General features: G+C 44.7%; 1 protein-coding gene across 2 annotated transcripts in view; it reads right to left on the reverse strand.

Annotated features, from left to right (window-relative positions):
- Positions 1 to 874: 874 nt before the first annotated feature.
- Positions 875 to 25,489, reverse strand: part of LOC136620510 (class I histocompatibility antigen, F10 alpha chain-like) — a 44,466-nt gene continuing 19,851 nt past the window's right edge. The window contains exons 4-8 of one of the 2 annotated variants that reach the window (XM_066595323.1): positions 15,040 to 15,312; positions 12,489 to 12,587; positions 6,839 to 6,868; positions 4,722 to 4,767; positions 875 to 4,284 (exon numbers count right to left, since the gene is read on the reverse strand). In XM_066595323.1, coding sequence (XP_066451420.1) covers positions 4,724 to 4,767; positions 6,839 to 6,868; positions 12,489 to 12,587; positions 15,040 to 15,312 — 446 coding nt within the window. In that variant the 3' untranslated portion in view covers positions 875 to 4,284; positions 4,722 to 4,723. Of the gene's footprint in view, positions 4,285 to 4,721; positions 4,768 to 6,838; positions 6,869 to 12,488; positions 12,594 to 15,039; positions 15,313 to 25,489 lie in introns of both variants that reach the window. The other variant, XM_066595322.1, reaches the window with a different exon arrangement.

Raw genomic sequence — 25,489 nt, forward strand, 5'->3', positions numbered from 1 at the left:
ACTACCACTGTCCCTGTCTCACCAGCACTGTCCCTATACTCTGTACAGCCCGAGATGAAAAAAAAAATTTCGGGTGCAAAACTGCTCCCAGCAGCCACAACAGTATTGCACATGGTCAGATGTGGCCCTAAAAAGGACCGTTGGGGTTCTTGAAGACAGGAACCTACACTAACACTTTCCCTATAGCAGCATCACTGTCCCTGATCTCTCCCAGTGTGTGTCTGAGGCGAGCCGCGGGTGGGACCGCTTTAAGTATTCGGCGGTCACTTGATCTCACCAGCCACTCACTGCAGGGGGGTGGGATAGGGCTGGTACGTCACAGGAGGAAGTTGTAATGCCTTCCCTGCATTTCTATTGGCCAGAAAATGGCGCTAATCATGCAGGGAAGGAAATGGAATTGACTCGAGTACCGCGTGGTGCTCATCTCGAGTAACGAGCATCTTGAGTACCCCAATGCTCGAACGAGTGTGCTCGCTCAGCTCTACTGATAACATTATATGATTCCTCCAAATTCTTTCACTTTTGATACTTTATCATATCATTGTATTAACCAATCCTGTATGAGCACAATAACTATTTCTGTATACTCCTATTTTGTGATGTAATGCTTGTCTGTAAAAGTGATTGTATCCCTTTGAATAAATCAGAAGTGTACAGGCTTGGTACAGAGCATTGTATCAATCTGTTACCTTTTGTGCACAAGCTTCTGAATATCTAATTTGGCCCACGCAGTGAACGTAAAAGGAGCCCTAATAGCTCCGATATCACCACTATGTCGTAGTTTCTTAGATATTATTACTTACAGTTCATCAACTTTATTGGTCAGACTTCTAGCATTAGTCACCATGCAGCGCCAGGAAGACAACAGGTGAGATCTTTGTCCAAATGTACTTTATTGATAGATTTAATCAACAAAAGGTCAGTAAGGAGAAAATAATGCAAGATGGATTTATTTCAGACAGTAGAGGCGCTTACATTGTCCTCCTGTTTACAGATGTAGCAAGGTTTATTTTGACTGACATCGTTTTCTGCGACAAGTTATGCCGTTCACATAACAGAAGCCATTGTAAAGCAATTTAAAGTGTAAACAAACTGCAGCACAGAAAGTTATCATAACAGGTAAATCAAGTAAAACTTTGCAGCATCTGTACTTGTTCACACAGTGATAATTATTCCCATTCTCTAAGCAAAAACACAACATCTCAGCAAGCCTATACATCCATACAATAAACTGGTTAGTGCATCTATATAGACACATGGGTGGCTGAGATGACATCCAGAGGCATATGGAGACCGGCCGGTATTCTCCCATCATGAACCCCACTTTTTCTTTTCATTGAAGCATATGGAGAATACCGTGGCTGAGAATTTGCAAATGATGATCAGGTATTATTAGCATGTGGCTGTACAGTGGGCCCCAGGATGAATTTTACTGGTGGGCCATAGGCACTCCATTCCAACACTGTGTATAGTATGGGATATAATGGGGTTTGACTTCCTTTAGCCAGATCTACTGTTTTTATCAGACAACCATTCCCTAAGATGGCAGCTACATGGGTGAATTTCTATCTCGTGTACAACAAGCCAATGTGCAGCTTCCTATATAAAGATAATTCAGTACAATTCGCACATCCTTGATGTAAATATCTGCTGCACAATGATGGCTTACTGACCCCTAATTAGTCTCATGGTCTCCTGGCATCACTATCGGGGGTCCCCAAGTAACCCAACCCCCACTCACCCTCTTCACGTAGGAACGTAAGGTGCAGGGAGCGTTGTTTCCCTGTATTGTAGATGTGACATGACTAATCCGTGCAGAGCGGCCAGCGGGGGGCGCTCCTGAGCTGTATCTTGTATGGGGTCTGCAGTGTGAGGACTGGAGGGATGAAGAACTATTCTTTAGTCTATTTACAGCAGACATCTCCCTGTAATATGGAAGAACGGATAACTGTGCCTTACATCAGATACAACTGTTACCTGTGCGGTGTGACGTCTCCTGCGCTGATATCACGTTGTACAAACACAAAACTATCCACTAAATTACATCAAATCATGAAATACAATAAAATGTAACCGAAATCCTTACTGAAAATATGAAGAGCCTGAAATAAAGCGATATAATGTTCTATAAGCCGATCCCGTCCTCCATGTTATAAGCTGTAATGCACTTTTATTGTAAATTAGTGTAAGATAGTGAAAACTGTAAAGCCTGAACCCCGAAACCGTATTGTAATTATCAAGGGAATGTAAAGGAAACATCAGCAGAACGTGAGACGGTCCGATCAGAAGAGAACCGGCCGGATAACAAATGTATCACAAATGTCATTTACTACTGGATCCTCTTAATAGTTCTCCCAGGAAAGCTGATCTCCCGGGTCCGACCGCTGAAATTACCGCTGATCAGTCATTATCGCTGGGGACCGGCTGGTGGGCACACATTCCCTGCAGCGGCTCTTTATGGCTGATATAGGGGCATCTCAAGTAAGAGCCGAGGAGTCAGTAAGCCGAACCTCTGACTCCTTCATAAATGCCTCATGTATAATAAACAGTAATACATGTACTGCAGTAAATGGTGACATCAGGATTATTGTACGCTAATATATAACATCTTTATTTGGAGTTGGCATATTTTTATCGACTTCACCAAAAACCTGACGTTTTCTCCATGGCCCTAAGAGGACGCCTTCTATGACATCCATATGTTCTAGCAGAGCATATGGTCAAAGGTTGTCAAGTTAGGATAACCCCGTTAACCCCTTGAGTGCCGGGTTTCTCACCCCCCTGTCAGACCCACCAGGGCGGGTTCTTTAAATGGTCTAATCATTGAATTTCAACTAATTTTGCAGTTGCGTTCCAAGAGCCATAACGTTTTCATTTTTCCATTGACACGGCCATATAAGGGCTTGTTTTTTGTGGGACAAGTTGTACTTTTTGATGGCATCATTTTTGGGTATATATAATGTATTGCATAACTTTTGTAAAAACATTTGTAGGGAGATAGGGGAAAAAAAGAAATGCTGCCATTTGTTTTTTGAATTTCATTTTTACGGCGTTCAGCATGCAGAATAAATAATGTGATAACGTTATTCTCTGAGTCACACGATTCCGGTGATACAAAGTTTATACACGTTTTATGTTTCAGAGAGAAAAAAAAGAAATGGGGACAAAAGAAAAAAAGGGGCCATGTCATTAAGGGGTTAAATAATGTACCAACTTCTTTCTCTGGGTCATTACAACGCAGGGATACCACATATGTGATTTTATTTAAATTTTTTTTACAAAGTAAAGGGAGACAATTGTTTTTATTTTTTTACTTTTATTTTTTTAACCTTTTTTTTTATTTTTGTCCCTTTAGGGGACTTCCACAGAGACCCATCAGGACTCCCTGATCACTTTCTGGGGGTCCGATGGTGACAGCCCTTTACATGCTGCAGTCACATAGACTGCAGCATGTAAAGGGTTAATACAGCAGAGATGAGAGGTTTTCTCTGATCTCTGCTGTAAGAGCTGGTGCCTGCTTGTCCTCTGACAGCCAAGCACCAGCTCTCCCTGCCACAGAGACCGTCAGCTTGCTTCTGACAAGCCGATGGTCTCTATGGCAACCTATAAACAAAGCAGGAGACTTAGAAGCAGGAGATTGCCGGCATATCAGCAATATCTTCCTGCTTCTCAACGTCCTGCTTTGTTCTCTGTGGGACTGTGCAGGCAGAGCACACTGCCACAGCTTGTGGCATTGTGCTCTGCAGCTCCCATAGTGATACATAGCCCGGAAATCTTCCGGACTATATCGCTATGAGCAGCGGAGCTCATCCCGGAAAATTTCCAGGCGTGCCACTCAAGGGTTTAAGTCAGCCTCTTTAAAGACCTTTCCACACACAGAAATTACCCCCCCTTCTGATATGTCCCCAGATAGTGGGGACCTCCGGTGACACCCTGACGGCACATAGTGATTATTAAGAAGTCATCAGATGAATATTTCCATCAGTGTCCCATCATATCAATGACCCGTCAGGCGTCGGCTGGACGATCAGTGAACACTACAAATCCCAGTAGTAGAGTAACCTCTATGGGGAACAGAAGTGGCAGAACTTAGGAACTTCAACTCTCTTCAGCTTTGGGAGATGTTCCTGCGGGTGATATTGCCGGAGAGGCCGTTATATACGAGGATTCGGCTGAACAGACTGAGATTCTTGTATCCGGCAGGATCCTCTTATATCACACAAGGAAATAATGACAGATTTATAGGGGAGAATTGTTGGATCCCAGAAGAAAACTTGTCCGGTTCTGTAATGAGAGAATAGTAGAGAACATTCCCATCAGAGGTCATTGTACGGGGCTAATAATACCCTAAACCGCTCAATAACCTTCTAGAACAGGAGACAATACAGTATAATATTACATGAGTGTTATTACAGCAGGAAGTAAGAGCCAACATATTGTAAAGGACCCGACGGCTCGGAGCAGCGCTGTATATAGCTTATATATAATGGACAGAGCTGTAGATAGAATTATATCACATGCTTCGCACCGGTCCTGAGCTGTTATCACACTATGTTGGTTTTCATTGGAAACTGTCAACAAGCTTGTCAGCAGACGCCTCCGACAGCCGAACTTCTATAATTCAGTAAAAACATACAGCGCTTTCCTGGATATCCTACGCAGCAGCACATTCCACATTTCATTACATGGCGGCAGCGCTTATATAAGACATTATCACTCACCGTTAGGCTCTGGCGGTATTATTAGAGTCAGATGATGCGTCTGAACCTGTAAAAAAAGAAAATTATTTAAAAAGCGACATTCCACAATAATGTTTCACAGCTAAAATATAAAGTTTAGAAACTTTGTAAATTCTTTGCTTTACAGTTTTTGTACAGATTGTTTGTTATTTTTTCCTCATTCATGGATGGCAGAAAATCCTTCTGGTTTTGTTTCGTCCAGACAGCAATTATCTCCGTTCTGCGGACGGTCATGTGACTTCACAAGATAAGGAAATCAATTTTCAAAGTTATACAACAATTTATGTAAAATTAAAAGGTTATCATTAGACATGGTCGAGCACGCTCGTTTAAGGCTAATGCTCAATCGAGCATCGGTCTTGTCGAGTAACTGATTACTTGACCAGGCACCATGCGGGGTGGGCTGGGGGGTGACAGGGGTGAGAGTGATAGAAATCTCTCTCTGCCCCCTCCGCTGCCCCCCCCCCCCCGCATGGTGCCTGGTCAAGTAATCAGTTACTCGACAAGACCGATGCTCGATTGAGCATCAGCCCTAAACGAGCGTGCTCGCTCATCTCTAGTTATCATATGGGATTAGAAAAATATGGCTGCTTTTGTCTAAACACAGCACCGCGCCGGTCCATGTGTTGTGTCTGGTATTGCAGCTCAGTTTTATAGCCTTAGCGTAGCCTCCGCCTCTATCTGGCGGACACAAGCCATCCATGTACAGTATTTTCCTGACATCACTGGGGAAATATCTGTCTGGCCGTGACTTTACCTAACAAATCTGCCAAGGCGGCTCTCGTATTAAAGTGATGTCCATGGTGGAACAATACCTTTGGGCTAATATTACATGGGCGAGTGCGATATGGAGCCATGAATTACAGCCAATATCGCACGCACCAACATGCAAGTTCACCGCAGATGCGAGGCGTTTTCATATCAAAACCACCTTGCATTACTTTGGGTAAGTAGCAGTCCCCCGCTGCAGCTGACAGCCATGGTGGAGGATCGTGGAGTTTCTCCCATTGTTTTCAAAGGGGAGAACTGGCATCGCACGTGGAGCAAAGCTGCTGTCGGACACATTGAAAACAATGGGAAATGTGATAGGATGACTCAAGATAGGATGTACTGCCATTTTTTCCCCAGCACCGCGATGCAGGGAATAAAAGAATATCGCTCATGTGTGTAACCCTATTCAAAAGAATGGGGTTCATATTTGTGCGTCCTGCAATGCACAAATCTCTCACAATTTTCTCAGCCATGTGAAAATGGCCTTAAACTGAGGATTATTATAAAATTTCACTTAAAGGGGTTGTCCCGCGAAAGCAAGTGGGGTTATACACTTCTGTATGGCCATATTAATGCACTTTGTAATGTACATTGTGCATTAATTATGAGCCATACAGAAGTTATTCACTTACCTGCTCCGTTGCTAGCGTCCCCGTCTCCATGGTGCCGTCTAATTTTCAGCGTCTAATCGCCCGATTAGACGCGCTTGCGCAGTCCGGTCTTCTGCCTTCTGAATGGGGCCGCTCGTGCTGCAGAGCGGCTCCTCGTAGTTCCGCCCCGTCACGTGTGCCGATTCCAGCCAATCAGGACGCTGGAATCGGCAATGGACCGCACAGAAGACCTGCGGTCCACCGAGGGTGAAGATCCCGGCGGCCATCTTCACAAGGTAAGTAAGAAGTCACCGGAGCGCGGGGATTCGGGTAAGTACTATCCGCTTTTTTTTTAACCCCTGCATCGGGTTTGTCTCGCGCCGAACGGGGGGGGGCTATTGGAAAAAAAAAAACTGTTTCGGCGCGGGACAACCCCTTTAAAGGGGTATTGTCATCTCAGTCAGCCTTGGCTGATATGGAAATACCCATCTGTATGCCGCGGCCAGAGATGAATCAGATTACAGTAACAGGATGGATGTGCGATGTCTTTCTGTATCTCTCATAGACGTGAATGGAAGCCAACAATACACCGCACTGTCTCCACAACTTGGGAGCCGCAGTCACAGCCGCTCTCATATACATCATATACTGTCCTCCATACTCCATCACTAACAGCACATCAGTCATCGTCACCAATAGAGAGACCCTCCAGCGGGGCCGCAGACACAGAATACTCACTGCTGGCCGTCCTGTAGCCGGCTTTATTTCCTAAAATAAGAAGAGGAGATGAAATTAGGAAACCTGAAGGAGTCCATTATAATTGGTGACAGATGAGAGAACAATTCTGGGAACAATCAGCCAACTCTTATGGAAATGCCCGGTCACCCCCCCCCCCATGTTGGGGGACAGATGGGGCTTTTATCTGTTTTGGATATTTTGTTGATTATCTTGATCCCGAGGAATGAAGTACAAACTAAGCCTGATGTGCGCACCGGGGTCTGAGGGGGGCAGATTTATCACAGTGGCTCATGGGTGAGAAATCTGGCTCACCTTTAGACTCCTTTGTCTGACCTTATAACACTTATTTTGGCTTAAAGCGGTTTTGTCATAATAAAATTTTTTTCTTTTTTTTTAAAATTCCATACTGACATATTTTTTCCCCAGGCAGACTCCTTACACCATCTTCTCCTTGCTGATCTTCTCCAGTCCCCGGGGTCACCTCACCTCCTGCCAGCCAGATCCTCTTCTCCTTGTTATGAAGCCTACATTCCTCTTCCTGCAGGTCAGTGAAGGTCACGTTCCTGTGATGTAGCGCTCACTGGCTAGGAAGGAATGCTGATCTATTGGAGAGACAGCGGGCATGAGCAGTCTCTGCAATAGCTCGGCACTGTCTGTTAGGCCTCCCTCACACAGAGCTTTTGCAGAAACGCAGCGTTTTTCAACACTGCGTTTACTGCAGATTCCGCCCGGCTTCAGCAGCACTAGCATACTTTGATTGGCTGAGACAGTAAATGAAAGGCTATGATTGGGCATTGAGCCAGTGCCGACAACCAATCACAGCACTCTATTGCTGGAGGCGGGGTTCTCAAACCTGGCCTATGGCAATAGACTTGTGAGTGCAGGGGAAGCCCGGATCAGCGGCAGAGACCAGTGGCCACGACCGGGACCGCAGCAGCTAGGTGAGTATTACTTTCTTTTTTTCTCTATCTAGTCTAGCTGATACTGATTTTCGGGGTAGGGCTTTTATTGCAAGCCCTCCCCTCGAAAATCGGTGAGCGGTTAACGCTGCCAAAAACGCGGCACCAAGTGTTGCTGCGTTTTCAGCAGTGCTGAAACCGCTGCCCATTCATTTCAATGGGCGACGCAGGGCTGCAAATGCCCAAAAATAGAACATGCAACGCTGTCAAAGCGCAACGTGGAAGACGCTGCGTTTTCAGCCCTGTGTGAGCAGCCCCATTGAGATGAATGGAAGCCTTGTACAACTTTTAGCACTGGGCTGAAAATGCAGCGCTAAACGCTGTACAAAACACCCTGTGTGAGGGAGGCCTTAGGCTGTGAACTAGTGACATAGCGTACATTGCTGGGCAGGAAGGAGACTGCCTGTGAATGTAGGTAACCTTACAGGAAGCAGAAGAATCATCTGGGTGGAAGGGAGATTACCCGGGAGGTAGCTGCAGGAGAATATCGGGGAGAGGAAGATGAGGTAAGTAGACTGCCTCGGGAGAAATAGGCAAGTGTGTATATGTATATATATATATATATATTTTTTTTTTTTATGACAGAATCCCTTTAAGGTGCGTTTAGATGGAACGACAATCATTCCAAAAATTACTCAAACAAACAAAAGTGAACGAGAATTGTTCAATTTAAATGCCAATGATTGAATTGCAAACGAGAATCTGCGCTTCTCATTCGTCATTCAATTTCAGCCGATATAAAATGATCGTCGGCTTCTCGTTGCGGGTAAACACCGATCATTTATTATGTTTCACAGGAATGAGAAAACACTGAATGATAAGTGAACGAGAAGTTCACGATTCCCAACAATAATTTTCCTGTCTAAACAGACTGCCTGAGTGTGAACTGATGACGTCACCGGCTCGTCCGCTCGTGTAAATGAGAATCCTGAGATGCTCATTAAATGTAAAAAATGAACATTAGTTTATGCCTGTTTGGCCACACCCCTTTGCCATAAAGCAAAGCTCCTTTTTTGGATGATGTCCAAAGTGTCTAAAGGTGATAACTGTGATGCAAAGCATGCAAGACTGTTTTTTGGCACAATTTGCACAAAAAAGTGGCACTTTTTCAATAGTAAATCTGCCCCAATATGTCTACTACATATATACACATGACCCTGTATGGGAGAGCAGCAGCACTGCATTATTACTGACACTAAGGCCCATTCAGATGACTGTATGTTCGCCCCCATAACAGTCCATGAGGCTATTCACTAGGCTGATTTTTCACACGGACTGATGGTCTACGTTAAATACATCATGCAGGAAATGAACACATGGAATCCCTGTGGGTAGAAATACAGGGAGAAAAAAAAACAAAATCCTGATAGGGGGTTTCTAAAGACCACCAAAAGCAACAGAAGAAACAGAAATCTTATTATTAAGGCCAATAGGAGAGGTGTCAAACCACAACGAAGTAATTATCATGGGGGACTTTAATTAATCCGGATATAATATGAGAAGACGAAACCTGCAAATCTCACAAGGGTGATAAGTTCTTAAGAACAATTAAAGAGAACTACCTTATCAAACTTGTGCGGGAGCCAACTAGAGAGAGGGCCACTCTGGACTTAGTATTAAAGGGGTTGTTTCGCGGCAGCAAGTGGGGTTATACACTTCTGTATGGCCATATTAATGCACTTTGTAATATACATCATGCATTAAATATGAGCCATACAGAAGTTATACACTTACCTGTTCCGTTGCTGGCGTCCCCGTCTCCATGGTGCCGTCTAACTTCAGCGTCTAATCGCCCGATTAGACGCGCTTGCGCAGAAGGGTCTTCTGCCTTCGGCTCAGTTCGGCAGCAGCGGCATTCTGACGCTATGACGCGTAGAAGGGGGCAGAGCCAGAACGCCGTTGCTGCCGGACAGACCTGAAAGCAGAAGACCCTTCTGCGCAAGCGCGTCTAATCGGGCGATTAGACGCTGAAGTTAGACGGAGCCATGGAGACGGGGACGCCAGCGCAGGGAAGGTAAGTAAATAACTTCTGTATGGCTCATATTTAATGCACGATGTATATTACAAAGTGCATTAATATGGCCATACAGAAGTGTATAACCCCACTTGATTTCGCGAGACAACCCCTTTAACTAACAAACCGGACCGAATAATAGCGGTGCAGGTTGAGGGACACTTGGGGAACAGTGACCACAATATAACCAACTTCCAGCTGTCATTCAATAAGAAGTCTTATCAGGGAGCGACAAACTAAACTTTAGTAAAGCAAAATTTGATCAGCTCAGAACTATTATCGGTAACATTAATTGGGACAACATCCTCAAAAACAAAAGCACAGACAACAAATGGGAGAAGTTTAAAAACATCCAATTACCTCAGTTAAAGGATTTGCACCGAGAGCACTGGCCCGCTAACAAATAACGCAGGCGAAACCATAGAAAAGGATAGGAGGAAGGCAAATGTATTAGTTACTTTTCAAGTGTATTCACAAATGAAATAGAAATGTCATACTAGATGCAGGGGAATAAAAAGAATCTCCCGCTCAATATTGCATGCCTAACACAGGAGGAAGTGCAGAGCTGGTTAAAGAGGATTAAAAATCGATACATCGCCAGGCCCAGATGGAATATACCCAAGGGTTCTAAGGGAACTAAGTGATGTGATAGCTAGACTACTATTTCTTATATTTATGGACACCATAGAGACCGGTGTTGTACCATTGCATTGGCGCATTGCCAATGTGGTTCCAATATACAAAAAGGGGTCTAAAAGAGAGCCTGGTAACTACAGGCCGGTAAGTCTCACTTCAATAACGGAAAAAATATTTGAGAGGTTTATGAGAGATGCCATCGTAGAATACATCAAGGAAAACAGTATAATTCCTCATCAGCATAGGTTTATGAAGGGTCGATCATGTCAGACCAATTTGATCAGCTTTTATGATGAAGTAAGTTCTAGGCTGGACCTGGGAGAGTCTATTGATCTCATATATGGATTTTTCTAACCCATTTGACACCGTGCCACATAACAGGCTAAAATAAAAAATGAGACAGCTCGGACTGGGTGAAAACGTGTGTATCTGGGTAAAGAACTGGCTCAGAGATAGAAAACAGAGGGTGGTAATAAATGGTTTGCACTCAGATTGGGCCACCATTGCAAGTGTGGTGCCACAGGGTTCAGTATTAGGCCCCTATTTTGTTCAATATATTTATCAATTACCTAATAGAGGGGCTGCACAGTAAAATATCAGTATTTGAAGATGATACAAAATTATACAAGGTGATTAATACAAAGGAGGACAATATGTGGCTACAAAAGGACCTAGATAAACTGGGGGCTTGGGTAAAAACATGGCAAATGAAGCAGGAGAAACGGACGTCACCAATATACACTAAATGGGGTACTGCTAGGGAAAAGTGATATGGAAAAAGATCTCGGGGTACTAGTCAACTGTAGACTTAACTGGAGCAATCAATGCCCGTCAGCTGCTGCAAAAGCAAATAGAGTCTTGGGGTGCATTAAAAAAAAGGTATAGGGGCGAGGGCGAGAACATTATCCTCCCACTATACAAGGCACTTGTCAGGCCTCACATGGAATACTGCGCACAGTTCTGGACACCGGTGCTCAGGAAAGATGTTACAGTGCTTGAGGGGGTTCAAAGACAGGCAACTAAACTAATACATGGAATGACGGGACTGGAATACCCAGAGAGGCATCAAAATTGGGATTATTCACCCTGGAAAAAAGACGGTTAAGAGGCAACCAAATAATTCTGTATAAGTACATGAGGGGACGATACGAGGATCTCTCCCATGATCTGTTTATACCCAGGACTGCGACGGTAACAAGAGGGCATCCGCTACGTCTAGAAGAAAGCATAGAAGGGGATTCTTTATTGTAAGAGCAGTGAGACTGGGGAACTCTCTGCCTGAGGAAGTGATGATGGCAAAATCCATAGAGAATTTGATGACTAGATAAGAAAACAATAAACTGTTAAAAACACTCTGCGCTGCCAGAGATGGTGAACATAAAAAGATTTTTGCCTCTATTTCATAAGTAAGGTGATAAACAAACACTTACTCTATAGGAGGGGGGTATGTGATGCAGAATCCCCCTCCTTGTAGTGAAGACTCCAGATAATCAAACCAATCCTCTTTACGCCCAATGTATAAGAAAGATTCTTCAAAGGTTTATTCTCCTCCTCCAAACACAGATGCCGTGTGAACACAACACCCACGTGAAGAGCGGACAAATACAAATGCCGTATGCGTATAACACACAAATGCAGAACGGACCATTTGTTCTTTTTGATGACTAGATGTCTTTCTAGAACGCTATGATATTACAGGATGTAGACATTAAATAACCAGCAGGGTTGTTGATCTCAAATGTTGATCCAGGGATTATTCTGGCCGCCATTATGGAGTCAGGAAGGAATTTTCCACCAAACGAGCGAAATGGCTGCTTGGGATTTTTGACTTCCTCTGGATCAACAAAGGGGTTGAAACACGTTGGACATTGTCTTCATACTATGTTACTATGTTGTATTCTCATCCATTTCCACAGACTTGAATAGCTCGTAATGTAAAGGATCCGTGAACCTCATGGGCTTCTAAAGGGTTTTGCTCCCGGTTTTTCTTGAGCACAACATGGATCCGGCGGTGTGAATATAGCGCTATACTGATACTTACTTCTATATAGGAAAATTCCAACAACAAGAAGAATGGCGACCACCACAGCGACGACCACCACAGCGACGACCACCGGTGTCACCCAGGAACTCGGCTGCTCTGGTTCTGGTTAGAAAGAAGAAGGGTAATGATGAGCTGCGGATTATACTGAGAGCTTCATGTATCAGAGATCCACAGGAGAGTCTCCCCCGCTGTAGTAATGACATACGTGTAGTGTAATAGTATCACATACATGTGCAGGATCTAGCTTTATATCTGTTCACAACTCCCTCTTGTGGCCCATTCACATGACTGTATTTTCTGGGACAACATGTGAGGGGCGCTCAGCCACATTATTATAGTCACGGACACAACATAGAATATATGCAAGTTATTATACTTAAAGGCAATTTCAAATCCTAAAATTAATCACACCCTGTCTGTGCCCTCCCATGTGATCATATGTATATCTATTTATATAAATGCATCTTCAGATCTGTTCCATTTGCCTGAGGAAGAACCCTGAGAGGTTCGAAAGGTCACTATAACATCATGTTAAAGTAGTGTCTGCGCTTCAAGGAGGAGAAGTAAGAATATGTAATGAATAGCTTAAATATAAAGTGCAGATGGACTCATCTGGTGTGGGGCCTGTTGGATGACCTCACCTATGGTCCACATAGGCAATCACAGAACTTCACAGACATATAATCCTGTCAAGGAAGATAGCCGGGAGAGCGTCAATGGAAATCCCCGGGTTGTGGGACTTCGGTTGTAGACAGCAGGATAATCACAGGGTGAACAGAGTTATAATTCATAAAGTGAGAAAAGAGAATCCAGCGCTTCTATATACTGTGTGGATACAGGGTGGAGCGGTAGTAATGGGTAAAAACAGGGATTTATCAGGTTTATGATGTTGGACTGCTATTTTTTGAGCACTACTGTACATGTATCTCATGGGGTGTGAGGGGTTAAACTGTGACTGGTTTACTAGATCCTGAGTCAGTAACATGTTCAACAAGAACAGATTCATTGGGATATACACACAGACGGGTCTTTCTTTAGCTTCACTCTGAATGCAACTTTTAATTACTTTAAAAATGGACTTTGTTATGATGAGAGATCAGCCCCGTTTACACGTAAAGATGATCACACAAAATTTGCTCAAAAAACAGTATAAGTGCATAGCTACTAATAAGCACTAATGTCCATTAGCAGCTAATTAACATAATTTGCATGTTACTGAGCCTTTGGGAGATGCTTTTACAGAACAGCAGGTGGTCTGCCCTTTGTTCTGCTGTGGGCTGGTGGCTAATAACAATGTTATCAACGCGGCCCCACGGAGAACTCAGCCTGCGGACCTTACTATGAGCTGGCAGGCCAAACAATGGTTTTTATGTTGAACTAAAAATCATTGTTCGACCAAAAGCTAACGATGGTAGCATTTACACGCAACGATTATCGCTCAAAAGCTATTGTTTGAACGAATTTTGAGCGATAATTGTTGTGTTTAAATGGGCCTTAGTGGGTTAAGATGAGATAACTTTCTGCAATGATATCACAATCAGGGTACAATGTGTCACATCTGTAGGTCTAGAACTCAGGGGATTATCGGACCACTAAAATGGGGGAGGAATCAGTAGTGGAACTCTTTGGATGTTTCACATTAAATGGGAGGACGGACCGCTGTATTGTCTCCTCGCAGGTCCTTCTCCCCCAATGCCAGTCCTATCCCCCACAGGTCATTACACACTGCTGCTGGTACCGTAACCATCAGAGCTGCTCTAGAAACATCCTTACTAATGATCAAAACAGCCACAACAGATGCAGATGACATGTGCGGCAATACGACTGCTATGTCACAAAGCAGCCGGGGCGAGACGGAGGGTGACCCATGGGGCGAATAGCAGGAAGTGATGCATCCTTCTGGCCATGTGACCAAGGGACAGAGCGGTTTCTCAAAGTCTGTTTTAATTTTCACCTCCAGTCGGTAATTTGTTTCTCTCCTACCCATATAAAAACAATCTTCTTTTTAGGTGACCAGACGGTCCTTTAAAGGGAACCCATCACCTCTGATCACCACAAGCTAAGTTATGGTGCTCTTCAAGGAAGGTGATGGGGAAGCCGAGGGATGTAACTTTTATACTCACCTGCTCTGTTGTTCCCCTGCTGTCTACCCCAAAGTTACCACCTCGGTGAAGACCACCCGTGGGCTGAAAATCTGACTCTTTTCAGACTGCTGTGCGCTCTTCCATGGACTTCTATAGGCCAGCATGTGCACAGTGCTCTGAAAACAGTCAGAGTTTCGGACTGTGTGTGGCCTTCACGGGGGCGACGGAGCGGGAAGAGGGGAGCGGGTAATTATAAAAAAATAAATACATCCCCTGGCTCCGCCATTACCTGCTCAAACAGCATCATAAGTTACTTTATGGCGCTGTTCAGAGGTGACAGGTTCCCTTTAATGAGATGCCGGCGATCGATCAATAGATTCTACAATTATATATCACAGTAGTGATCGCCAATAATGACATATTCCATAGTCTTCTGTCATCCAGCCAGTAAGGATACAACTCACCCCACACAATGTTCAGCGGCGCCCCCAGGCTGCTGTGATCCACATAACAGGAGTAACTGTTGTCCTCGCTGGGCATCACGTCCGCACTGACCCTGATCTGATAGGTGCCGTCAGGATTGGGGAGGACATGTGTGGTCTCATATGTGGGAACGTCATCCACCCCGTTCTTCATCCACTTCACATCCACACGTCTGGGATGGAATCCGTACACCTGACAGTGAAGCATCAAGGTGCCATCTTTATGCTGACCGGATACCTTCACCGTTGGCTGAACTGAGAGGGAAATGAAGAATATAAAATGACAAGAATTAAGACGACGCATCAAACATCTTCACTCGGTAAGAACGAGAGCCGACCCTCCAGTAGCCGGGCATATGAATAACATGCATGGGGGCAGTACTGAGTCACTTACATTCTGGGGACTCTTCCTTGTGTCAGGCCACATAGTATGTGTAGTGCACCAGACCTGTGTATGCCATATCTGTGTACCGGTATAGTACTCAGCAGCGCCCCCTCAGTATAAGGAGGGGTGTAAGTGGTTGTTCATCAGTACCTTCACCTGTGCGGTGGCTCCTCCATATAGCAGTCTGGCTGTCTGCATGTTGAGGGATGTGGTGCTTCTACCTGCCCTCTTGTATTAGTACATTGGTAATTATATGGCCGCTTCCTGTGATTGTGTTTGTTAATATATTCAGTGCCTATTAGACTGATGGACTTAATGTTACACTTATCATAATTAGTCATATGGATCTTGTGATAGACATGATGATTGGTTGGTGTAAAATGTCTATCGATTTGCACTAGACGTATTATGTGTGTTTTGTGACTTCAGCCTAATGTGGAACTCTGCTGCATAAGGAAAGAGTTAAATCACAGTGTTATGTTATTGCTTATGTGTTCATCTTGAGTGTTTTCCCAGTCCTCCCCATCCCCCACACAGGATCTTCTTCAACAAAGAGATATCTACTTTCACTTTCAGTTTTGAGCACGTTTGTGAGACAAAGACTTGCTTATACATTGGACTTGAGAGAAGGTGGGCAGGAAGGAGGGGGGATTCTATATGATCCGACAAATGAGAATCATATATGTTACTGATGTAACCTGTTAAACGCCCATAAAGGGCAGGTGTTATCCTTCTCAATAAAAGGCCCTGTCTGGCTGTTTCTGGGCAGAGAGCCATTTTGGATATGAGGCTGATAGCTTGTGTCTAATTTGCTCCCCGATGTGTGCACACGATACAATTCGGAAGCGACAAAATACCCCAAAGCCTGCTGGAGAAAACCGTAATCCAGAACAGTGGCGTCCCTGGGTGGGCGAGTGGATCTGTGAGGTCACAGCCTGGAACGTACAGAGATCGGCAGATGGCACGCAGAACTCAGGGGCCCGAAAATCTACAGAACACGGTAAGATTGCTTTATGTAAATCTACCGATGTGATCTGGGTTCTGACTGCTAAATCTGCCTGTATCTGATCCAGACTGGACCTTCACTTAAAGACAGGTCTGTCCACTCGAAAAATCACCATGTTACCTGCTTAAGGGGTATTTTGTATGCTGTTGTGTCTGAGATGGTTAAACACTGTGTATACAAGACCAAGAGATAAATTCTGTGAGGGTTAATGTGTCGGAAGGGCGGACTCGGCTGTTTAGGTCTGAGGGAACACGCCAGTGACACTTACTCCTAGGTAAAACTAGTGTGAGGTTAGGAAGATTTATGATACGTATATTTACCTTATGATTGAGCGTGTTATGTTCTCATATGTGAAAAGGTATATACGTGTGAATATAGCCGTGGTGTGACGGCTGAAGCTTCCAGAAAACTCTTGGTCATTGAAAATAATCGTCAGTCTCTGTGTATAGCTAAATGTCCTGTCTAGGACGTGTACAGGAAGTGCTCTTCGGGATTGCTAGTAGACCTTGGGTTGATATAAAGGTGGATGAGATATATATATACCCTGAGCCGTTGTGGGTATTCTCCAGTAATCCCGTCTGTTTGGTATTATAGAAAGAATGTGCAGTGTTTATTATTGGGGGGAGGGCTGCTGATAAGAGTGAACTGAAAGCTTTTTCCAATTAACCCTTCCGTTCCTTTTGTCTTGTAGAATTAATGTGCATTGTAATCTGAGTGGGAAAGAGAAGTTATATTGGAAGGATTTGAAGATAGAATGAGAAGGTTAGGCATAGACGCAGGTTGTTTAGAGAATGGGGAGCAAAGTGAGCAAGGGCAAAGGTCATAGAGCTTGTGATCTGGTTGCTGAAGGGAGCAAAGTTTACTGAACAACGGGAAAGGACCAGAAAAAGTTGCAGAAAGAAATGTCAGGTCATGGACAGATAAGATAGGTTGTAGAAAGTTTTCAGAAGATGAGCAGGAAGCCTAGCAGAAAGAAAGGTGTTTTTAGATTGCTAGGAGGAGGTATAACGTGGTTAAGAGATTGAAGAGGGGAAAGCATGTAGGGGGGGGTATGTGTATTGCTTATGAACAATGTAATGTCTTTGTGTTGACTACAGCCCCTCCCTGTAATGGCGGCCGTGCTTGCAATGTTTACAACCCAACATAGTGTGACTCTGCAGTAAATGTAGTGAGGCCTGCCCCCACCCTGAAGTTACTCCCCCCCATGTGCTTACTTTCAGGGTGTGTGATGTTACTTCCGGTCCCTCCCCATCTGGGACAGGACCTGGCCCCGCCCCTTCCTCCTCCAGCGGCCATTTTGCCTCACCTGGAAGTGCTGCTGCCCCTGGCCCCGCCCATTCCTCCGGCAGCCATCTTGCCTCACCTGGGAGATTTGTAGCCCCGCCCCTTTCTGCCTCTGGCGGCCATTTTGCTGCATTTGGGAGGCCTATATTTCCCAATGCCACTGTATCCAGTGCTAACATCATGATTGTCTGAAGTAAGGTTTTGTTTGACCAGACTTTGTTACACTCCAAGATGTGGCCACTTTGGATGTGTGATAAGTTCAGGGAAACAAACCTTTGTGGAGATGCAGCTTAGGACATAGTAGATGACTAAGCTGGTTTATAGTGCATGGAAGATTGGAGTTGATGCATGGGGGGCAGAGACCGGGAATACATGACAGGGGACGCTCTCTCATGTTCCCAGGGGCTTTGTTTTCCACTGCCCGCTTCTCCAATGGATATTCAGACCGATGATGTTATGGAAGGCTCCTACAGATGGAATAATTTCCCTATAGTCACCCAGCAAACTTTTTCATGCAATTTGATGAAGTAATTTTACTTTTTATGTGAAGAAAGAGGGACTGAATTGCCCAGAGTAGGATGTTAATTCATCCGTATTCTTTAGTTTTTCTTTAAGTCTTTTGTATATTCTAGTGTCAGTCTACACTGAAGCTATAATTATATTCCGACAGGAGAGTAAAAGCTAAACGCTGGCCATACCCTGAAATACTATTACACTGGGTGACGTAAAATTTGAATTGTGTGGCGCCCCCTTGTGTTAAAAAATGCTAACTGCAACCTGAAGAAAAAAAAAAAATCTAAAGGATATTTTCGCTCAGACTTCGCTGCATATAATGACACCTTGACCTACAGAGTGCTTGTTTTTGTGCCTCTTGGTTTACTAGTTTGAACGCAATTACTCTTTTTCCATTGAGTATTCCGGTTCAAAAGGGGGGAGGCATAGGTGATCTGGGTCATAGATGATCTAGGTGTTGTAGATCAGCTATTGGGCCTTTAAAAAAATAAATAAATAAATGATTTTGTGCTACAAGATTCCGAGCCATGTGAAATAGAACATCAGCACGATTATTTAGTACTAATACAGTAAGAAACTGCAGGTATGCAAACAGTTACCAGAACCCCTGTTGATAATGCATATGTTGAGCTTTTTGCAGATGGTACCAGGGTGAGGACTGATGACTCCACATCGGATATGCAGTGGTCACACAACAAGATGTCCTAGAAGCAGAAGCTCTGCCTCCGCATGTCACAGTACAAGAAGCGGAATTGAAGGCCCTCACTGAGGCGAGTAGAGTGGTGAGAGGTAAGACGGCAACCCTTTACACTGACTCCTGGTATGCATTTGGCATAGCTCATGATTACGGCCCAATATGGAAGGCCAGACAGTTTTTACCTTAGCAGGACAACCAATTGAGAATGGTGCAGCGGTACAGAGTCGCATGGAGGCCCTACTTCTACCTGACAAAGTTGAGAGTTCGCACCGATTCCTACACTGGAGAGGCGAGAGACGACACCCTCGCTGACAGCATAGCAAAGGCAGCGGCCCTCAAGCCGTGGAAGAAAGAAGAAAAGATACTGACGGCATGAGTCAGTGGTAAAAACTTTGGACATTGATAAAAATTTGGACTTTGATATGCTAAAGACTTTTACAGTTACAAGCCAGCAAGGAAGAAAAGAATAAATGGACTAATATGGGAGCAGCAGAAACAGGACAGCGTGTGGTGAACGGTCAACAGCACTTGCCCACCACAGTTCCTGTATCCCATGATGGCCCAGCTGATGGACGGAAAGACCCACCTAGTAAACCAGCAATGACGACGACGCTTGAAAGAGGATGGCCGACTTCTGGGTTCTCTGTAGCTGCTGCATCATTTGTCCGGTTTAGCATGATCTATGCCATGGGTGAGTCAGGGCAGAAGTAAATTTGCCACATCACACTTGCCGGGACCACTCTACCCATTTCAGGGATTGCAAATTGACTACGTTCAGCTCCCACTTGTTGGGAAGTATGAATACGTGCTTGTTGTTGTTGATGTCTTTGCAGGTTGGAGGCTGACCCTGTTACCAAGGCAAACAAGTAGGTAACCGCAAAGAAGCTCATGAACAAGGTAAACTGTGAATATTGGGTACCAGAAGTGATTCAGAGTCAGACAGAGGTATAAACTTCGCAGGTGAATGTAACATGTCATGTCATGTCTGCTCTGGGTGTATCCCAGGCCTTTTACATACTCTACCATGTTTAGAGTAATGGAAAGGTGGAGAGACTTAGTGGCACGCTAAAAAGTAAGATACTTAAAAATGACGCCACTTTGGAAAGACTGTCATCCAATAGCCTTATACAGTGTTAGATATGAACCCAGGGGGGGATTATACATTATCTCCCTATGAGATTGTTTGGGCTAGCCCCAAGGCTAGGTCGTTACTATCCTCAGTGGTTACAATTACAATCTGATGTGTTGACTGAGTATGTGATTTCCGTTGTTAAAGAACTAACCAAAGCCTATGCACAGGTGTTCTCTTCCAGACTCAGAGGCAGGGTGTGCATCAAGAAGTTCCTCAGGAAGCACCCTCTTGAACCCCGATTTGATGGCCCCTACCAGGTGCTTCTGACTACTGCCACCGCTGTGAAACTAGCCAAAAGACTTACATGGATCCATGCTTCATACTGTAAGAAAGCTTCAGATCCGGGAGACCAGTCTTAGTTGTGCCGAGGACATTACTCTGGTTAGGGCTAGTGAGAGAGGAGGGTGGCAACTGGAACCCTTAGTCGGAAGAATATGAGGGTATGGTTACCTTCTAGTATAACTCGTCCAATGCTCAAGTAGCCGCATATTCCTTCGACTATTGTACTGTAGTCCCGTGTCTAGGCGCAAGATCCCACCGCAGGCCAGATTTAGCTCAGTCCAGCTGGTTATATGACTTACATACCCGGGGAATACAATATGTTTGCGCCACTAATAATGTCTGGGGAGAAGACTGCCGTTATTGGGGATTAGTGGGATGTAACATAGGAATAGAATGGTCCTATAAACCGCGAAGTGCCTTAAATAAGAAAGATAGGAGCGGGAAATCCCTAATTAGTCATATAACCCTCCTTGAGAATAATAAGGACAGCAGGTATTGGAAGGCTGAACTTAGTATGTTGCTCGGTTTTAATGCGGTTTTTACATTAACCATGGGAGATCCAAGCCCGGGGGACGGAGGGACTTATAGTCTGGGGACATACCGGTACGGGAGGACAGATCCCTTAGGGAAGTTTAAATAAGGGGTATGGTAGATGCAGCCGAATGGAAGCCTTCACTTAGTCCCGTGCCCATAATTAACCCCCTCCGCCGTAAGATAAAGACCTTGACGAACATGATGATCATAGCCGACCCTACCTTTGAGGACACCTTGACAGTAGCGACTGGCTACTCTGACCAGAATCTCTGGTTGGAGTTGATGAGGTACAATGCTAACAGGAGCAACAAGTCTAACTGTTGCGTGTGCGGTAGTGCCCGACTACACTCGGGGATGGTCCCCCTAAATCTCCCTGTAGATGCTGAAGAGTGGTTTATTAGTCTCTTCACGAACATTTCCGCTAATTACACTGTCCGTGAGAAATGGAAGAAGGAATACTCTATAACTACTTAAGTGTTTTGCACCGGAGAGAGTATTACTGACTACCCTGGAAACTACACCTGCCGGGCAAATAGGCAGGGTGGAGGGAGATTTTTGGGGAACTCATCAACGGGTATTGCTCCTCCTACGGTACGATAGGAGGGGAATGGACACAGAATCAGGTTCAGTCCTTAGGAGACGTTTACTGGCTTTGTAGTGACATGAGGTAGAGGACCCGCCTGGAGGGTAATTGGACAGGGGAGTGTGCCTTAGTAAAGCCCTTATGCTCCTCCACATCCTGTCAGACAGCATTGAGGATAATGAGGTTACCCCCAATAGTTACTTTATCTCGATCCAACTCAGTCTGTGTTTTGTGGTTATCCGGTCATGTTGGTCTATCCTTGTTTTCCGCATAGGTACGGCGGTTCCTTCCAGTCTTGTCACTAGGTAGTGTAGGGTCAGGGTGAGGCGACCTGGACGTGTTCACCATTAGGACTATCTCCAGGAGGGACATTGGTGTGGGTGAAGATTAGGGAGTCCCACGACGTGCGTACCTGTGCACACTACTAGTATTGTAACATTATACTAGAGCAAGAAGAGAGACTCCTGGTGGTAGTTTTGATCTACACGTGTACATTGACGTCATAGGATAGCCAAGGGGGGTACCTGACAAGTTTTAAAAATTAGAGACCAAGTTAAAACTAGAATCGAGTCCATTTTCCTGGTCATTATGGTAAATAAACGTTGACTGGATTAATTATGTTTATTATAATTAGCAGTGGTTTATAAATTATACTAGAGATGCCTTATAGGGACTAGTCGACCAATAGGACCTACCTCGACTATGACTTTTTAGAATAGAATGGCCTTAGATATGACTTTAGCTAAAAAGGGGAGTGTCTGTAAGATGATAGGGGAGATTTGTTGTACCTACATCCTGGACGACACATGACCCGCAGGTAAAGACGCAGTTGCCATTAAGAAGCTGACCGCACTAACTAAAAAGAGCTAACTTTTGGGACCAGTACTCGCCATGGATGAGCGGGTGGTAAAGGATCCTGGCACAGACGGGCGTCGCTGTTGTATGTGAACTGATTATCTTTTCTGTTCTAGTCTGCTGTGTTATTCCCTGTGTCAGAGAGACCTGTGAAACTGATGTTGGAAAAGCCGCTCCCACCATGAGTTTGCTGGATGCATCCCCAGAAGGAGTGGACAAGTCCTACACCCCCTTGAAGACTCTAAAACGAACCTTCAACGCGCTCCAGTTATAGGCTCACGCGCAGAGAACTGTGAAAATTAGATAGAGAGTTAGAGGATAGACATTTTAAGGGGGGATTGTGATAGACATGATGATTGGTTGGTGTAAAATGTCTATCGATTTGCACTAGACGTATTATGTGTGTTTTGTGACTTCAGCCTAATGTGGAACTCTGCTGCATAAGGAAAGAGTTAAATCACAGTGTTATGTTATTGCTTATGTGTTCATCTTGAGTGTTTTCCCAGTCCTCCCCATCCCCCACACAGGATCTTCTTCAACAAAGAGATATCTACTTTCACTTTCAGTTTTGAGCACGTTTGTGAGACAAAGACTTGCTTATACATTGGACTTGAGAGAAGGTGGGCAGGAAGGAGGGGGGATTCTATATGATCCGACAAATGAGAATCATATATGTTACTGATGTAACCTGTTAAACGCCCATAAAGGGCAGGTGTTATCCTTCTCAATAAAAGGCCCTGTCTGGCTGTTTCTGGGCAGAGAGCCATTTTGGATATGAGGCTGATAGCTTGTGTCTAATTTGCTCCCCGATGTGTGCACACGATACAATTCGGAAGCGACAAAATACCCCAAAGCCTGCTGGAGAAAACCGTAATCCAGAACAATCTCACACAGATATATAACTCACTAGATCTGGACTAGTTACAGGCCTTAAGTATCTGATGTCATTATCACTAAGGGGAAACGGTACTTATGTCCCCCGGCCCTCTTAGAACAAGAGGTGAGTTAGCCCCTTATCCCGGTAGTCTGTAGGGTTTTCTAGTTTCTACATCATACATTTGTATAATGCACCAGTATGGGGGCAGAGAAACGTGCTGCTCTCCCCCCTCCAGACACCGGGTGCGCCCTTCATATTTATCTAGAGGCACGCTCAGTTTGGACTACCTTGGTCTACTGACCCAATACTGTACTACATTATGACCTTCTGTCATGTCTGACTATGTTCCCACCGTGGTGATATTATAGCCCAGAGCTCTGACGGTCTTCTGCATTTAACCCTCTCACTGCCAACATAGACACAGTGACACCTACCTCCACACCGTAACAAAAAGTCTCTAGAAGAACTACTCCACCCATTCCTCCTGCAATTAACTCTCCAACTGCTGGCTCAGACACTGCGGCTCCTATCTTCACAGTGTGCAACGAAACCACAGGAACGGTCTAGAGGGATCATCTTGCCCGCTCCTTCTGATCAACCCCCTCACTGCCAGCATATATTATACAAAGATAAGAATCAATGTGTCTAAGGCAGCTTTTAAAAACCTTCCAGAGGGGGTCTCAGCTGGAGCAGCCTGAGCTCCTGCCCCATTCATTTCTTCGGCAATTAACCCTCTTACTGCCAGCGTAAACGGTACATAGAACATAATACAGCCATAGGAACCCTCGAAGGAGAATATCCATAAAACACCAGGATCTGAAGCCGGCACACCATAAGACACTACTTGGCTGCAGGAATAGCTCATCCCTTTTCCCCATTCCTTCCTTCTACAACCAACCCTCTTGATGCCAGCACAGACCTGAAGGTTCCAACTCTTATAACATAACACAAGCCAACACAATAAAGTAGAGGGTAAAAAAGACAGAGCCAAAAGGGGAGAGGATGACAGGGCACCAGCTCTCCTAAATGAAGCCTGCAGTCTCCCCGGAGGTGGAACATCACGTATGCCCACTTTTTACAAACCCTCCAAAAACAAACAAATCGGAGTAACAGAGAGGACACCTCCTCCTTTTTTTCTTTCTGCTCCGAGGAAATTTAGGGTGTAAAAACCCAACAAGCAGCAAGACCTGCCGAAACAATAACATATTTTGCCCATCACGTGGGTCCGGCGGGTGGTCTCGACCCTTGATTCACAAGCCAACAATAGGATCTAACCACTTGACGACCCAAGGTCTGGGCAGGGTCCGCCTGGACCCGAGACTCCCGACCCATGGCGAACTACAAGTAAACTCTGAAACATGCTGCAATGGTGCCGGATCCAAACTCAGGGGCCGAACTATATCCGGGCAGAAACTCAAAGGAAAGTAATTATAGAGCAATAATGGACTTACTGATGAAAGTCTATCCTGAAACCCTATACTGTGCAACCAGGTAGACCGCTCAAATTAAATGTATGATTATTATAGCAAACCGCGTGTGAACGGAGATCCTGTTTAATTGAAAAAAATGTTTAATAAAAACATATTAAATAATAGGCATTACCGCAGAGGAAATGCTCCGTCTTCCCATTTACATAAAGGTGGGATATATCATTGCACATAATTGGGTACGGCAGATCAACCTATAAAGAACAGTGGAGCTATAGGTTGTCTGTTGTAAGCTGGTTTTCTACCAAGAGGAACTTTCTCCATCTACTGGGTTGTATATAAAGTCTGCTAAAAGTTTTTGTTTAGCAGTGACTATCCACGAGTCAATCATGGCAATTTACTGGTTAGATATCTGTAGGAGTAAACAGATAAAAGAGCAGCTCCGCTGTACATCCAGTACTATATGGGGCCTTCTATCCTCCTGCCCTCTCCTTGTCAGTCATGTTGCATTACTAGAAGTGCCCGTTACCGGTTCTGTTTTCTTCCTCACCCAGCAAAGCATGGAAGAATTTTCCAACCAGAGAGTCCTTCCTTACTACATTAATATATGATATGTTAAATATGCTGCTTTACCAAAATTGTCAGCACTCTGCAGCTGTGTGCAATTAACAGGGTACCTGTATAGATGGCCAGTATATATATGAAGCTAATGTGTCATCAGAAAATGACCTATTAAAGGAGTTGTCCCGCGCCGAAACGGGTTTTGTTTTTTTTTAAACCCCCCCCCCGTTCGGCGCGAGACAACCCCGATGCAGGGGTTAAAAAACCCACCCGCACAGCGCTTACCTGAATCCCGG

The sequence above is a fragment of the Eleutherodactylus coqui genome, chromosome 3 (assembly GCF_035609145.1).
Source record: "Eleutherodactylus coqui strain aEleCoq1 chromosome 3, aEleCoq1.hap1, whole genome shotgun sequence".
In the NCBI taxonomy this organism is placed as follows: Eukaryota; Metazoa; Chordata; class Amphibia; order Anura; family Eleutherodactylidae; genus Eleutherodactylus; species Eleutherodactylus coqui.